Below are 17,422 nucleotides of genomic sequence, written 5' to 3'. Positions count from 1 at the left end.
CGGCGGCCCAAGCCAGGGGGGACCTGGGTCTCACAATCAGCACCTTGAGGGCCCTGGGATTCTCGGTCAACCTTGAGAAAAGCCACCTAGTTCCTACCAACAGACTCCAACATCTGGGGACCATCATTGGCTCGGAGTGTGAGGTTTCCTCTCGCAGGACCGTAGGGACAATATTGTGCAATTGATTCTAGAGATTCGCAGGAACCGATATGTTCCCGTAGCTCTTCTTTCCAGGCTTCTCGGCAAGTTCGTCTCCTGCATCGGGATAGTGCCTTGGACCCAGCTCCATGCCAGAGAACTGCAGTGGTTCCTCCTTCCACACCAGAGAAATGGGACAAACGACACAGAATTCAAGGTCCTCGTGACGCCCCAGGTACTCCTATCCCTCTGCTGGTGGATGTCCCTGGCTCTGGCCAAGGGCTCCCTATTCAGGGAGCCAGACAGGTTGGTCCTAACGACAGATGCAAGCCTGTTCGGTTGGGGGGCACACCTGGATTCCCAGCTAGCCCAGGGACAGTGGACACCTACGGACCTTCGGAAGAACATCAACTGGCTGGAGCTCAGAGCAATCCACCTAGCTCTCCGACACTTCAGGGCGATGGTATCTGGAAAGCACGTCCTGGTGCTGACGGACAACATGGCGGCCAAGGCTCACGTGAACAAGCAAGGGGGCACCACTCCGTGGTACTTCGCGACGAGGTGGTGAGATTGGGGAACTGGGCGGAATGGAATCTTCTATCAATCTGAGCTGAACACATCTCTGGGGTGGAGAATCATCAGGCGGACTGGCTCAGCAGAGAGACAGTAGACCACGCAGAGTGGCAACTTCACCCCAGCATCTTCAAGCGGATCTGCCAGAGATTCGGCCAGCCGACAGTGGATCTGTTCACCTCACTGTCGAACGCCCAGCTTCTGAGGTTCATCTCGCGGTTGCCGACACAAGGAGTGATGGACATCGACTCCCTGCACTGCAGTTGGCCATCAGGGCTTCTCTACGCTTTCCCTCCCCTTCCCCTCCTTTCCAGGATGCTGAGGAAGCTAGTGCTAGAGAGGGTAGAGGTCATCCTGGTGGCTCCCTATTGGCCCAGTGTCCCTGGTTTTCAGACCTGATAGGGATGTCAACCTTTCCCTATTGGAAAATCCCTCGGGGGGAGGTGACCCTACTCCAGGGGAGTCTGGAGCACCCAGACCCAGACTGGCTCCAACTGACCGTCTGGCGCTTGAGTGGGAGCAATTAAGGGAGGCCCAAATTCCTCCAAGGTCATCAGGACCATCGAGGCTTCCAGGAGGAGATCCATCACTTGCATCTACGATGCGACCGGGGCCTCCTTTGCGTCCCGGTGCCAGTCTGCACAGGTAGAACCGGCATCGGTTACAGTCCCACAGGTACTGGATTTACTCCAGGAGGGACTGGAGAAAGGCCTGGCCCCCAGCACCCTCAGAAGACAGGACTCAGCCCTTGCCACAGTCCTGGGGGGGAGGGTACCTAGCCTTTGTCCCAACATCCTATCATAAAGAGGTTCCTCAGAGGAGCAGCTAACCTCCAGCCCCCGGTGATCCACTGCTTCCCCTCTTGGAACCTACCCACAGTACTCCAGGCACTCATGGAAGCACCATTCGAACCCCTGAGGGAGATGAGCCTTCAGCTTCCAACCCTTAAGGTGCTGTTCCTCGTAGCCATCACCTCTGCCAGGAGGGTGTCAGAGATCAACGCCCTGTCAGCTAGAGTTGATCTCTGCACCTTCCACAATAACAGGGTCATGCTCAGGCTCGACCCAGCCGTCATGCTTAAGATTAACTCCCCTTTTCATAGGGCTCAGGAGATAGTTCTCCCGGACTTCTGTCCCTCTCTGTCCAAAGGAAGAGAGTGGTCCTGGCACCGTCAGGAGGGCACTGCACATCTATCTGAAGTGCACGGCTGTCGGAGGCTCTCTTCGTTTCCTTCCATCCTTTGACCAGGGGAGCGAAGGTCTCCCCAGCCACCATCAGCAGATGAATCAGGCTGGCCATCTCCAAGGCCTACAAGGTGCGAGGCCTCCCGGTGCCCGAAGGCATCACTGCACACTCCACCACGAGTGCGGCCACCTCTGCAGCCTGGGCCACCCAGGCTCCCATCGAGGACATTTGCAAGGCGGCAGCATAGGCTTCGCCCTCTCCCTTTATCAGACACTGCCGGTTGGATGCCTTTGCCTCCGTAGAAGCATCCTTTGGGAGGAGGGCTCTTCAGTGAGTGTTTGACCCTCAGGGGGACTCAGGCCCTATGGCCCCTCCCAGGGACCACCTAGCTTTGTTATGCCCCAGATGTGACTCCTCCCACGCCCCACTTCGGAGACTGTCAGTTGGTCTTACCTGAACTGCATGTCTCGAAGGATAGCATGGGAGCAGTCACTTCCCGCCTGTAGTGCGTCCCCGCGCAGGGTGGGCCTGAGTTTGGTTAGTTACTGGTCAGTCAGGGACTAGGGAGGGAGTTGGGGGGATTGCCCTGTTCCCTTCCTCCAGGTTCGACTTGACTGGAGCATCGGTTAATCTGGAGAGTCAGAGGAGGAGCAGAGGGAGTGGCCTCAAGATTTACCTCAGTCTCCGGGCAGATGGGCCGTGACAATACCCAGATGTGACTCCTCCCACGCCAACCTTCGAGACATGCAGTTCAGGTAAGACCAACTGACATTTCTAGGAAGACCGGCCCTGGGCAGCCCACCTTCCAAGCTTGGCCCCCTGCCTCAAAGGGAAGCCGAGTGAACCCCAACTGACCGTCTGGCGCTTGAGCAGGAGCAAACCAAGGGTCTTTTTTCAAAAGGCAACTGGACTTTCTTGGGGTTCACCCCCACCCTTTGAAAATGTTCCACTTCTCGTGCAAGAAGCTTCCTCAGTTCTGACCAACTGGTGGGGAATGGAAGGATTTAGATTCGTTGCAATCACCTGGTCTTTAGCACTCTGAGCTTGGTCGTTGCCTCTTGGAGAGCCGTTGAGGCCACTTGGGGCGTCATCTGTGCCCTTGGGGTCACCTGAGTCAGAGGGCAAAATCTGATGAGAGAGGTAGAGGACACCAGCCGTCTCCTTTCAGCCCTTCCAGGAGAGTTCCACTCTCCCCCCCCCCTTTTGCACTCTGATCCAGGTGACCCTCGGGGCACAGATAAACCCCCAAGTGGCCTCAGTGATTCTCAGGAAGAGAGCTAAGGACCAGAGGACTGCAAGGACTAGAACTCCTTCCATCCTCCACCATTAAATCTGAACGGAGGAAGCTTCTTGGATACGAAGCAAAACGCTTTAAAGGAAAAAGAAAGGCCAGCTGCCTTTTGGAGGAAACATCCTGTGGGGCAACCACAGTCATCAAAGGGAGCGAAGGTTCATTCCAAAGGGTGGAAAGTCCGAAAGGATCAGCGTATCCTCTGGGTGGGACCCTCACGGGGGGCAAGGAGAGAGCGAGAGCCCCAGGCTGCAAGATGGGTCTGGTCCCCGACAGGCTTTGGGGTCTGGCGTGCCCTGAGGGCTCTCCTCCACAGTTGGCCTGCCCCACAATTAACATTCCTGCCCCGTGGTGCAGCCCCCGAGCTCTCTCAACTTCCTGTGTGCTTTCTGTGCTTCTTGTCCCCACCTCGGCTGCCCTTCTGAAGGAGACACGGCAGCATAGACTCCACTGGGAGTGGCCGGACCGACCTGGAATCCGGATCACATTCCAGTCAAGTGACCAGTCGCCAGCTGTCCCTAGAAAGCCGGCACTCCTTAGAGTTGTCGGATAGGTGGGTGATGCTGCCGCAACAGCAGCAGCTTCCGTGTCGTGTGTCCTGTGGCATGCCGCCTGCGCTTGGTGGGGCGGGATGGTGGCAGGTCCTGAGCGCTCCCTGCTGCTGCATGGCCTCCTTGTTCTGTGGAAAGTCTGCCCGTGGAACAGCGCTGCCCCTGTGGGGTCCTGTCTTGGGGACAATGCAGTGGACGATCACTGTGGGTGGGTCCCAGGGAGTCTATGACAGCTCGCCACTGGAGGACTCAACCGCAGGACAAGCGTTGCCCTGAACTTGAAGAAATAGTGGAATGGAATCATTGAAGGATCCCCTGAAGGAGGGACAAAAATTGAAACGAGTTTTAAACTGTTTTAAATACTTAAATGGAATTGCTGAATTGCCTTGGAGTGAGCCGTCCGTGGCAAGTTGACCATCATCTTTCTGATCCAAGTCGTCCGACATGAACGACCCTTTCAAGTCGGGGCCTTAATTCCTGAAATGGGCCCTGCCTCGATTTCCCTTTTGGCTGCTCCTGATAAGGAGCTTGAGAGAACGTGGGGCACAAATGGTTTATTCGTCTTAGGCTCAATGTAATAAATAGTGTGCTCTACTATTAAAGTATATTCGGGCATTCTAGGTACTGATTTGTGATCGTCCGACGGCCGTTGCACCTGGACTGATTTTCTGTTGTTAGCCTGAGAGGCTTCGCTGCTCCTCCCAAGCAGCTTCATCTGTCCGAGGAAGCCAGTCCGGCAGGGAGTGGTTGGAATGTGCCTTAAACTCCTGCTATGATCTGTGACAGCTTCTTTTTTATAGACACTTTTAATATGCCGCTGTATTTAATAAATGTTTCCAGGTAATACACCACTGCGGCTATTCTGTTACAGTATTCTGTTAATTAAATTATTCAGTCTCCTCGAGTTACGGCTGTAGTGGGGCCTGCTCACTACAGTGATAATTCTGGGGGGCTGAAAAGCAGGGCAGCCCCCTGACCAGCCCGATTTTGCCACCTGTTTTGCAGCAGTCATTAAGCGAGGGCTGCTGTTGTTAAGTGGACCAATTCTCTGTCAGAGGGCCAAAACCCAGAAGTAACGTCTCCGTCTTGGCAAAACTGTCATAATTGTGTTCTTGTGTGTGCGTGAGGCTGAAAATGTCTGTGAATGCGGCCTGGTTGCCCCGGGGCCAAAGTGGGGTGGGGAGACCACAATCACAATGACTTCAAATCCAGTTCGTCAGCAGCCCCCAGGTAGGCCTGTCAGAACTTCCAACAATCACTAAGCAAGTGGTCCTAAATCAGGGACATACCATACTTGCATCCCACCCCTTGCTCAGATGCTCCGCTGACTCCTGAGGACCACCCCCCAGCCTGGAATTGCCCCTAGCAGCAGAGCCCCCTCAAGGGAAGGCACTCGAGGGAGGTGGGGGCTGTTTCATCCTGCCAACCCCAGATGAAAAGGGTTCAGGGATCCTCCAGGAGGATCAGCCTGCGTGGTCTGGAGACCCCCTGCTTATGGGGGCTTCCAGCCATTTCCCCAAAGGGCACCAAGGATCCGGCTCTCAAATCTTCTGCGCTTTCCTCATTTCTTGTGCAGTATTCAGAAACGGTCATAATAAAATGGGTGCTTTCTAAACATTAAACAAAGTTGGAATTGTAAGTACATATTTTCATTATTTCATACTTGTTTATTTGTATTCCTAAAGTTCACATATTCTTTGTGAAATTCATTTATAAAAGTTATGTTAAAGTTCTTTTTCCATCTTTCTTGCCTTTCCTCCCCCCACTCTTTTCTCTCTCCCCCCTTTTCCATTACCAGTCAAGGCTCTTTAATTAGCAGTGGGATGGTCAGGATTATACCTTTTGACCACGATCTTGACCGAGAAGAGTCTGTTGAGGACTATGACGAACTAGGCAAACAGCTAATAGAAGATTTTTTAGAAAAAAGGGCTAGGAATTGGCAGGCGGGAAAGAGGCCTCGATTCTCCAAACAGGGCAACGGGGGCCACCTGAAGAATTCCAGGTCCCCTCATAAAGTTTGTGTGGAATTAGCTTGCCCCGAGGCCCCGTCCTATCCAGTGGAATACGATACGATAGACAGGAGAAGGAAAAAGAAACGGAGAGACATTGCAGAGTGTGAATGGAGAAGGTCTCAAATCAACGGGAGGCCGAGAATTCCCCACGGAAACCTTATTTCTGGAAGCAGCAGGAGAATAAGAACCGGACGTTGCGATGACGCTGATCTGTACAGCCCCCAGGAAGTTGGGGCTCAGCAGCCTAGGTGCTGGGATTTGCTTCCCTACAGGAACAGCCTCCTGGTCCAAAGCGGCTGGTTCTCTGACAGCCCAGAGGGAAACTGCAGCCCTCAGCCAGGCCGTTTTGGGAGTGAAGGTCGGCTGCAGCCAGAGGAGGCAGCCAGTGGTTTCCCGCCATCCCGAGCACTGGAGGAACTCGGGGGCAGCAGCTGGCCTGAAGACCTCGAGGGCTCTCCTGCTTCTGATGAGGAAGGGAAGGGGGAAATGGCCCACGGCTGGTATGAGCCCACGCGTGGCTCACTCAAGGAACACGGGGCCTTCTTGCCTGTCCAAACGCCGTCAGAGGGAGACCTCAGTGCCGTGGACGAGCTGCAGTGCTTGGTGGAGACGGTGTCCGAATACCTGGCCGAAAAGGAGGAAGAGATTAGCAGCTGGGAAGCCCTTCCGAAGCAGGAAAGCAGGAATCACGGCCTCCCCGTCCAGGTGACGGAGGAGACGGCCCAGGCAGAGCGGGCCAAGGCAGCCCCTGCTGCTGCGGAGGAGAAGGAGAAGGAGAAGAGTGAGAGCCGAGGAGAGGTCCCATCGGACATTCTGGGGGTGAAAGACACAGCCCAGTCCTTCTTCAGCTTCCTCACAGAGAAAGTGAGCTCTGGAAAGACGCTCCTCACGTCCTCCGTGGAGAAGTTTGTGTCTTCGGCGCCTGAGTTGGCCGATGTCCCCGCAAGGCACTCGTCCAGCCAGCCTCCTCCGGATGTGGAAGCAGAAAGCAGGCCTGATCTTGGCTTGACTGAAGAAGGGCCAGCTTCCCTCCCTGAGCAGAGCCAGGCGAAAGTGGCTGGTGCTGCCAGTGTGAGTCTCCCAGAAGCCTCTGACGGGGATGACAAAGCCTGTCCGGCCCCCCCAGCCACCAATTGTCCTGCAGATGACGCCGAGGGCCAGTCTGCTTTTCAGAAGACCAGTACAGCTGTGAGTTCTCTCTTGGGTGTGTTCGGTTCTTTAAAAACCTTGACAGAGAAGAAGGAGCCAAAGAAAGAGACCATGAAAGAGAGGACGGCCGGAGTAGCTAAACCCTCATCTTCAAGTGGAGCTGAGGCCAGAGAGAAGCTGGGAGAAGCCGGCACGAAACCCAGCAGCTCCTCCCTGGAAACAAGGAAGGGGGGACCAGCAGCTGACCTCTCCAGGGCTCCAGCACCTTTCGCCTCCAGTTCCTCTGCTGGTGTTAGCCTGAGAGCGGGTTTGGATGGGGTGGCTGTTCCCGGGAGGCCAGCGGAGTCTCCCGAAGTCCCCTGCCCCTTAGTGCAGCCAGACAAGGCAGATCGGGAGATCCCTCTGGAGCCTTTAGCAACTCAGCCTCCTGAAGATAAGGCGCAGGAAGGGCCGAAGGAGGGCATCGCCCCACCTTCAGAACCAAGAGAATCTCCCGTCAGTTTTTTTAGTCCTCTTAAAAAGTGCTTCAGCCTCTTGCCCCTCTCGGCTCCCGCTGACCCTCTGGCCCAAGAGATGTCCTTGGGAGGCATGGGGAAACAGTGCAAGTCCGAAGACGATGTCAGAAAAGCCAGCTCTTTCCCATTCCCTGAGAAGCTGCAGGTTTCCTTCCTGAGCAGCTTCAGCTTATCAGACAAACTGCCGGAGAATAAAGAAAAAACGAGATTCTTCTCTTCCTTCTTGAAAATTGCTTCCGGTGAAAACCCCGAGGCTCCCAAAGAGGGACATTCGGGGAGCAATTCACAGGGTCTCCAGGCTTCCTCCTCCAGGCCACCACCAGAGAATAAAGAGGAACTGAAGGGGAAACCGGAAACTGGACCTTTGGGAGCAGAAAGTGTCCCTCGGGAGAAAGTGGCTGCAGGCACCTCAGAGAGTACGGAGAGTGGCAGGCGTGGCCACAGTGACCCAAGCAATAACGATCTAAATGGTGTCACAGGCGGAGAAGCAGCAGCAGCAGCAGCCACAGCCACCTCCCAAGGGGGATCCGGCCTGGATCCGGCAGGAGAAAACTCAGAGGCGGTTAGTGGAGTCGGAAGGACGAAGATTCTGGCTGATGCCCAGGAGGGTTTCTTTTCCGGACTTTTTCGCTCTCCTCTGGCTGGCAGTTTATCCTCCAAGGAAGGGCAAGATGCTCAAGACGGCACAGCCGGCCAGAAGGACCGCTCACCTGGCTTGCTTTCTGGATTATTCAGATTCGGTTCAGGTGAAAGCCCGCCTCCGGGTAAGGTGGAGAAGCCAAATCTGAGCTTTTTGGGTGGTCTAGGGCAGATCTTTGAAAAGAACGTGGAGGAGACTAACTCCAAAGAGGGGGATTCTCAAGCGGGACCCCAAACCCAAGAAGGCACCAAGGACCCAGAGGGCGCAGGCAGCTTCCTAAGGAGCCTCTTACACCAGGCGAAGGAGAAGGTGGAGGAGAGAGTGGCCCAAGCTCCCAAGATGGAGGCTGGATTGCCTAGCAGAGGCAAGGAATCCGTTGCCGTCCAGGCGGGACCCGTCTCCCTGAAGACTTCCCAGAAGAAGACAGACTTATCAACAAAGCCGGCCCTTTCTAGGAAAAACACAGAACCTCATATTCACCCAGGGATCCTGCATGAAAACATAGATGGACTTCTCAGATGTTCCTCACGGAATGCCAACCTGCTCACCTGGCCGGGAGAACCTCCTGCTTCTGAGGAAATCAGGAGAGGCTCCCCCTTGGATGGTGGCTATGACCCCAGGGGCTGTCCAGCAAAGACCGTTCAGATGTCCGTGCCTCTCTATTATGTCTTAAACCAGAAGCCCGTCTCCTGGGATGAGGCCCTGACCTGGTCGGAATCCAGCAACACAGTCATGAATTTGTGTAAAAGGGACGGGAATGCCGATCCAACGGATTGGAGATCAAGTGAGAATTTTGATCCAGCAGCGACCGATTTTAATGCTGTGTCGTTTAGATCATCTGACTTTTGTCTGGGGGGAAATGAAATGTGGGCAACTCCTTATTTGAACGGAAGTCTTTCTCCACACAGGTTCAACTGCATTTTGGAAGACGGGCCGATAGATTTAAGTTATTCCTCTGCTTATGGTGCTAATGTGTGGACCCTAATTGATCAGGAGCTCCTGGATGTGGAGGACCCTTGGCTGGGCGTCTGCCAGGGGTCCCTGGATTGGCTGATGCCTCTGCTGCAGGGAGTGTGGTGGCCGTCAGAAGACGGCGATTATGGCTACTACATATACACCGATGGCCAGTACGTTTATTCTCTACTCACTGATTCTACCGGGCAGTATATTTACATCTGCACTCCTGACATTTACCCTCATCCGGACAGCTGGGAGGATTGTGACCTCGAGGGCTCTTTGCAAAGGGTTGTGTCGGACGGGGACCTGGTCTCCATTTGTGGCTTCAAAGTGCCTCTCAATGATGAGTTATTCTGGTCGGCCGAAGAGGAAGAGTGGGATGATTATTTTGTAAACAAGCCTCTTGATTTGTCTGTAGCTTTTCAAAGAAGTGACAGATTTATGAACGTAGAGACCTTTTCCCAAATGTTTGAGGAATCTGCTTACCACCAGAAAGAGAAGCCTTTAGACTTCTCGGGGTACAGTCTTCTGAAGCCCAATAAGGCGGGTTTCAGGCCCGAGGAGAAGAGGGAAGGGTCTGTAGAAGACGAGCCCTTTGACCTCCGGGCACATTTCAGGATGGCCTCTGGCAGGGGGCTGAAGGAGGAATTGCAACCGAAGTCGCTGGACGTGGCCCCTAGGACGAGCGTTTCTGAAAGCCGGCAAACCAAACCACCTGGCTTCCAAATCTTTAAAGCTGCTGCCAGGTCTGACCTCCCACCAGTGTCTCTGGCTGAAGCACCTGCGTCCGACGAAGATAAGAGGACCACAAGCAACAAAGTCTCCTCTTGGTTGTCTGCCCTGGGTGGGCTGATGGGTCAGGGCTCAGGGAAGGACGCTGAGGTGCTGGAGGAGGCGGCAGAGAAGGACCAGGGCCCACAGCCAAGGTTTCCGGCAAAGGAAGCCACGTCTGGGACACCACCCAGGAAGAAGGGGGCAGAACCTCCACCGGAACCCCTGTGTGTCTCCCCTGCACGAGAAGAAGCTGCAACCGCCCCGTCTCCCACCCAGACCAGGGCTCCCCTGCGCAGATCCGCCTCCCAGTCCAGCCAGGGTCTCACTTCCGACACATTTGGCCAGCCGGACAGCGATGCTAAGGCAGCTGCAGGGTCCCTGGGAGAGCCTGAAAACATGTGGCCAGTCCTGAGCCAAATGGCTGCCAAGGCCAAGGAGACTCTGTCCAAGGGTGACCTCAAAACAAGCAGCCCTCGAGAAGAGCCACCGGCCCCTGGAGAATCGGGATTCCTCAGCTTCTTCAGAATGCAGGGAAGCAAGCCTCCGTCACAGCCTTTGCCAGCCCCCCAGCCCCATCCAGTGGCCAACGAAGCCCAGAGCCAGGCAGAGCCCCCGGGGGCTCCCTCCTCCTTCTTTGGCTCGATCAAAGGCTTTTTCAGCAAGGAGCCAGCCCCCTCCCCGTCTGACACCCCCCTCCCATCCCTCAGCAATGGGCAGATACCCCAGGAACCTGTTCAGGAGCCCCCTAAGAGTCCTGCTTCTGAGGTGGGTGTCTCTCTAGAGGCCCCTGGGGCAGGTATGGCCAAGAAGAACCTCTTCGCTAAGGAAGAGCCACAGGGAAAGGCCGGAAAGGAAACGGCTGGTGCCAAGGAAGCGCCTCGTGCAAAGGCTGAGCAGGCAGCTAACTCACACGCAAGTCCTGGGTTGGAGCGGCGCAGCCCAGCCCCGGAAGAGGGAGGCCTGCTCAGGAGCCTCTCTGGGTTGCTGGGGGACTCAGCAGCAAAGACGTCCAGTTCCCTGAGCAGCAGCTGGTTCTCCTTGATGGACAAAGGGCAGCAGGGAGTCTTGCCTGGTAAGGTCCAGCCAGAGAAGACAAGGCAGCCACCCGAGGAACCTGGTTTCAGACTCCCCTTTGGCTTGTCCCAGGCCGCCCCTCCCAAGTCTCAGGAGACAAGTGGCAGCTGGGACATCTATTCTCTTTTCCCTGCCTCCAAGAAAGCCCCGCCCCCTGCCCCGCCCCCTGCTCCAGCCCCCGCCCCTGCACCCTCTCAGACTGCCAGAGGTCCGGAGGCAGAAGGCTTGTTCAAGATGCCCTTCACTGCCAAGAAAGGGCTTCCAGAGAGCTCCAGCTTCAGCTTCTTCAGTTGGGCCTCCTTCCGCCCTGAAGAACCACCGTCTGCTCCTGACAAAGGTCACCTCGCCAAGCCACCTCCATTGCAAGGGAAGGAGGGACCCCTCCTGAGGCCATCAGTGTCTGCCGATGCTGGTGTTGGGATGGCCAGGAAGCCAGCTGTGGAGGAGGAGAAGGGCTCCATCTCTGGGGTTAGAGATGCTGTGCTGGGCAAGCAGGAAGCTTACAGCTTGCAGAACGGGGCGAGGGAAGCCAGTGCCCCAGTGGCCGAGAAGGCCATAGAAGGTGCCTCGGGAGAGCAGCTTACGGCCAGCCCGTGTCTCAGTGAGGCCAAGGAAAAAGACCAGCCGGTACAGCCTGACCCTGCCTGCGAAGGTCCTGAAATCCTGGAGGATGGGACTTTCCCCCCTCTAGAAATCCCAGGCGTTCCAGAGCAGCTGCCCCAGAGCCCCACTGAGCAGGATGAGAAGACGAGGGTGTGTTTGTCTCAGGAGGAAGCTGCAGGTCTCCCAGACGGGAATGAAGCTTTTGAAAACACCGAACCCACCGTTTCATCTCTTGATCAGACCTCTGTGGCTCAGAGGAGAGCTGCTCTCCAAGACTTGGGCCAGGAGGGGGTGCCGGAGCCCCCGCCAAGACTCGGCCTTCCTCCCCGTGCTGGAACCCCGCAGACTGAGGGCCAGGAGCCTCTCCCCAAGGCCCCACTGGGGGAGTTGGATAGGCTGAAGATGCCTGAAGAAGCTACAAGCAACAAGTCTGTTCTAGACTCCTCCATGGAGAAGGTTTCAAGCTTCTTCACCAAGATCAAGCCCACTAAAACTTTCTCTGACTTTCTGAGCAGCCCCCTCCATGCTCCAGACGCCTCCGGGGTACAGAAGAAGAGCACCTCTTTTTTTGGCAGCGCCTTTCAGGCAGGTGGGCCTCCCACCACATTCACTGGTGGTCTCTTTGGTTTCTCCAAAGGAGCAGCGGAACAGCCTCCTCCGACACCCTCCAAAGCTTCCCGTGTGGACTCAGGCGTGAAAGACGCTATGGGCTCAGTTCCAGGGAAAGGGCCTCGTGCCACCCAAGAAAGCAAGGCAGGTGGAGAGGAGGGCTCAGGAGCAGGGAAACAGCAAGACCAGAGCCTGGGAGGGGGGCTGCTGCAGACGGAGGCCACAAGCGCCTTGAAGGAAGAGGCTCTGTTGAACCTGGCAGGAAAAACTCTCCAAGTGGACCTGCAAATGGAAGCCAACCAAAAGCCGGACATTGGCCAAGAGCCTGAGGCAAACGCTCGGGATACCTGGACGTCGGAGAAGAGCCAACGCCCTGAAGGGGGGCAGGTGGACTTCCTATATTCGGATGAAACGAGGGATGACGATACGTGCGGCCAAGATCTCACCCAGACGGTTGTGGCAGAATCCGCTGTGGTGCCAGAGGAGACCCAAGAAGGGACCTTGAAAGAGTTGGCTGGCACTGCTGCGCAAAAAAACCTGGATCTGGAATCCCAGACCGGCACTCATACTGGCCAGGAAGGTTGGGAAAACACGACTGAGCTGGAAGCCAAGACAGAGGACGACAGGAGCCAGTCGGGCATGGACACCGTTGCTACGTCTGAACACACAGCCATAAAGGCACAAGCTGATATATGTCCACAAGACAGAGATGAGAGCCTAGGAGTGGAAGCCGGAACGGTTCTGAGCGAGACCCCTGATTTGCACCGTGAAGATGTGGACAGTGTCTGTGACCTGAAACGAGTCCCTGTTGAGGAGAAGGAGGTTTCGGCCATTAGTGAGAAGCCTCCGGAGGTCGAGGCCTTGGGGAGCTCCTCAGGTAAGGGGCTTGCCGGTCCCCCTGCTCCAGAGGCCAACAGCTCCTCCTCGTCTGTCTTTGAGATGTTAAGCAAGCCCCCTTGGCCCAAGTTCGGCTTTGGCTCTTCAACTGGCAGCACCAAACCGATGGGCTCGTTCTTCTCGCCTGCCGCTGGCAAGAGTGGTGCTGAGCCAGGTCTCGGGTCCGGCCTGAGCAGCGTTTCTTCCGTTCTGTTTGGGGGAGGAAGCGATGAGAAGGCAGAGAAAACCGGCAGCCTGCAAGAGACAGTTTTTGGGAGGAAGCTGGACTTCTCCCTGCCTTGGCAGAAAGGCCCGAAGGAAAAGGAGGCGAAGAAGGAACTGGAGGTGCCACTCAAACCTTCCTCCAAGCGGGAAGCCCCCCCAGATGGTTCCTCCGGCCTGGAGCCCAGCGCCCCGCAGCCCTCGGGCGGCCCTGAGCAGACAGGGATGGGTGCAGGCCAGTTGGGGGATGTAGTTCCCGAGACCAGCCTTCCCTCGGTGGAGATAGACAACTCGGGCCAGAAGTTCTTAGGTGCCAGAACTGCTCCTGCTGAGGTTGACCCTGGCCAAGGCCTGGAGGTTGAGGGTCCAGAGCAGGAGGATGGCCTGAGGGTTGTTCCCGGGGGCCCTTCTGCCCCAACCCTGGAGGAGGAAGAAGAAGAAACAGGAGACACGGCCTCCATTGCTGGTCGAGCAGAGCAGAAGGATGGCGTCACTTGCCCAGAGGAGGGGCCCCATGTTGTTGGGCTACGGCTGGTGGAAGAGAGCAGCCCACGACCCCCCCTTGAGCACAGGCCAGTAGCAAATGCAGCCCATAAATGGAGGCGGGGCCGGTCCATTTATGAGGCAAGAGCCATGGCCAGCAGCTTCTGGCCCATCCCTTGCAGCTTCCCGGTCCCTGGAGAGGGACTCAGGGATGACCTTGAGCCCCAGTTTCTCCCTCCCTTCCTCCCTCCCTTTCCTTGGCTTTGGGTTCCCCCTTTGTGTGTCATGTCTTTTGTGTGTCGGTGAGCAGCTTTGAATGTGAGTTTTGTGAGCCTCTGCTGACCTGGGAGTGTGTGTGGGGGGTGTTCTGAGAACAGCCCAGGGCTCTCACTTGCCAGGAGAGGCTGACCGTGGGAGGCAGCTCTTCTGCTCTTCTGCAAAGGGCTGAATGGGGGGATGCAAAATACTCACAGGCGGATTGGGAGGTGCAAAGGCTGTTCTTGGGATTCCCCCCGCCCATCCCAGCTGCCATCCATGTCGCTTTTCCTCATGGCTTCCCAGTTGTGCCCAGTTGGGAGAGGCCAACATGGCTGAGCATGGCTGTGGGAGGCCTTGTTATGGAGGGAGCGAGGGGGGGGGGTCTTTGCTCTTCCCAGAGGTGTGGGGTCAGGGGTATGGGCTGATCGCTTCTGGGCCCTCGCACAACTGCCAGCGTCCGCTTTCTGCCCACAAGCAGCTCTCGGCCTCCCATAGCTGTGTGGACGAGTCCTGAGGGTCTCCCAAGGTCAGTCCTGCAGTGCTTGGGTCCTGTGCAGCCCGCTCCTCCGCTCTCTCCCCCTTCTCTGCTTCCCTCTGCCTTGCTACCTGTATCCGTGCCTTTTCCAGACTGCCAGGCTGGAAAAAATGGAGATTAGTAGACCATCTTGACTAGCCAACTCCCAAGACCATGGTGCACAGCTCCTCCCTCCCTTTGTCCGTTTTATTACCCTGGGACTGGCGATCGCTTCTTCCAGTTGGGGGGGAAGCAAGCTCCGGGAATCCTCTCAGGAACTCCTGGCCTGAGCTGGTCTGCAGGGCGGGGTGGGGGTGGGGAAGGGTTGGTGCAGAAAGATTTTGGGGGGAAGGTAGTCTCCTGCTGAGTCAGCAATTCCGAGTCTGAGTCAGACTGACATTTCTGGGATCCTCTTGGAGGGAGAAGCTCAGAGCCTCCAAGACATTCAGCTGGTGTCCGGGGATTGGGAATCTCTGCAGACGCTCCACTGGGTGGGGGGGACAGAGCATCCCACAGGAGCTGGAAGAGGGATCTTCCCCTCCAGCAAGTCCCTGATCTCCCCCCCCCCGCTTCTCCATTCCTTGGCTGCCCCCCCCCTTGGGCTCCCCCAGTTACGCAGACTCACCTGCTCTTTCTCTCCCCCCTCCCCCCAACAGTCCTGCCAGCAGCAGCAAGTTCGGCTCCTCCGGCAACATCAGTCCAGGCAGCTCCCAGCTGAGCGAGCCAGAGCAGCCGGGCTCGGAGCAGGAGGAGGAGCTCCCAGAAGCGGGGTCTGTGGCTCTGACCCTGCCGGACATCCAGGAGCCCCCGAGGGAGCTGGCTGAGCCCCAGGAAGCACGCCAGGAAGGAGGAGGAGAGGAGGCCGAGGAAGGTGGGCGCTCTCAGCTCCCGGGAGAGGAAGAGGGCACCTCCAAAGCTGCTCCGGAACCCCCAGGGAGGTAAGGAGTGCTGCGTCCTCCGTGCTGTGTGTCTGGGGATAGCGGAAGGGGCCTGCCATGGACCTCGTGGGCCAAGGGAATTTGGCTGGAGGGGGTGTCCAGGGAAGGGCCTTCTCTGCTGTGGTCCTGGCCCCAGGGGATACCTGAACACCTGGGTTGGCTGGCTGGCTTGGAGCCCTCGGTGGGGCGTGTTCCTCACCACTGGAACCAGTTGACAGGTGGATCTCATCCCCATTTCCCCCCTCCCCCATCGCCTGGATTCCAATTTTAAATAGAATAGTACTATTAATTTTAGTCATTTCTATCTTCATCTCCTTGCCGTTCGTAAGCCCCTCCAGAGCCGCCTTCTGTTGGAAGAGGCAGCTTAGGAAAGGGTCCTTTGGACTTCCCTTCCCCCTCTGAGGAGCTCGTCCTCCGAGGCTTCCCGGGACCCCATCGCCTGGCTAGGGAGGTCACCTGTCCCTCTGCAGCTGGAAGGGCAGCTGTGGACGTCAGAGCAGAGTCCTAGACGACCTCTGACAGGTGACCCTCCAGTCTCTCAGGACTTCCAGGAATGGAGGACTTGCCCTCCTCACATGGCCGGGCTCTTGGGGGGGGGGGGGGGGCTGTCCATGTGGGATAATCCAGAAGAATTCTTCTCCCTCCTGTGCCTGAGGGCCCTTCAGGTATCTGTGGTTCCCTCTGGAGGAAGTGACCGTCCTCCTCTCCATTTGGGCCCAGTGCACAAGCCCCCCCCCCCTTAATTTGGCTCCCTTAAAGTATTAGCCACCCATCTCGTATCCTGGGTAATTGGAAACATAAAAACATTTTTAAAAAACCATTGAAATCATTCATTGTAAAATAACACCGCAGATAAAACCATTAACCCCAGATGGGAAAAGGAGGAAACTGGGTGGGGGGGGGTTTAGATTTTAATTAGTCAACCACCTCCAGTATGAAACCCCCAGCCACCTGAGCCTTCAGGCTCTTAGGAGAAGTATGGAGGGCGGGGGCCCTCCTCTCCTTGGGAGCCAGATGTCCCGGAGGGCAGGAACCACGGCAGAGAAAATGGCCGTAAAACACGTCACATTAAGATTCTGATGGAAGGCGCCCTGCCTGGCTCTTTCGCTCAGGAGATAAAGCCCAAGGGGTCCTCTGGGGGGAGGGGCTTCTCCCTTGGGGTTCACCGGTGGGGAGCCTTTTGCCCTCAGCCCACCCAGGCCGAACGTTTGGGGTCTCTCCCAGCCACCTCAGGAAGCGGAGACGTTGGCCGCTCTCGGGGCCTTTCAAGTTAAAACCCCACCCGTGAGTGGAGCCTGGAACCAGTGGCACCTTTGCCCCATTGGCCCATCATGGCCGTCGGCATATTCCTCTATACAGTTTATGCTGAGCCAACTGTGTAAATACGCAGCCAGGAAGTGCGAATCTCTCCCATTTTCTCCTCAGTTGAAAGACTCGATTCCCTGTTAGCTCTTCTTCAGTCTTTCTGTGTTCTCCGTTTCTTGCCAGCCTGCTGGATGAAAACGAGTCGCTGGTTTTTGCTCCGGCCAGAGCCCGCTGGATCCGAGCCATCACCAAAGTCCGGCTCCAGTTCCAAGAGGTAGAGCCAATTTTTTTCCTCCTTCCAGTTTTTGGCATGACGAGGTGGGGGTTTTTTTGGGGGGGGGAGGGGGAGGTCTTTCTCTGAAGGCTTTCTCGGGGCTCCAAGAAGCCACTCCAAGGTCCGAGAAACTGGGCAGCCTTCAGCGGCTGAGACCTCAGCCCTGGGATGGCCAGCCAGTCTCTTGAAGTGTGGAGGCCTCGGAGGGGGCTCCTGCCTTTCCCACACCTCCTACAGGTACTGGAATCTGTGTTTTGGGGCGCCCCAGAGGGTCCCAGATATGCAGACTGTGTGCTTTGGGGCACCAAATCGAAAGAAGGGCCAATTTTGTGTAGACCAGGGGTGTCTGTCCCTTTAAGGCTTCCTGACTTCAACTCCCTTGTGCTGCCTGGGGAATTCTGGGAATTGACGTCCAGAAGCCTTAAAGTGGCTGCGGTTTGACATTCCTGGTGTAGACATCCATCTCTGGGATTTTGGGATT

General features: G+C 56.6%; 1 protein-coding gene across 1 annotated transcript in view; it reads left to right on the top strand.

Annotated features, from left to right (window-relative positions):
* Positions 1-17,422, top strand: part of UNC13B (unc-13 homolog B) — a 167,232-nt gene that overhangs the window by 52,191 nt on the left and 97,619 nt on the right. Inside the window, exons 9-10 of the mRNA XM_081942076.1 lie at positions 15,081-15,362; positions 16,851-16,941. Coding sequence (XP_081798202.1) covers positions 15,081-15,362; positions 16,851-16,941 — 373 coding nt within the window. The remainder of the gene's footprint in view (positions 1-15,080; positions 15,363-16,850; positions 16,942-17,422) is intronic.

The sequence above is a fragment of the Natrix helvetica genome (assembly GCF_964273705.1).
Source record: "Natrix helvetica genome assembly, chromosome: 2".
NCBI classification, from domain to species: Eukaryota; Metazoa; Chordata; class Lepidosauria; order Squamata; family Natricidae; genus Natrix; species Natrix helvetica.
This window is presented reverse-complemented; position numbering and strand designations above follow the sequence as displayed.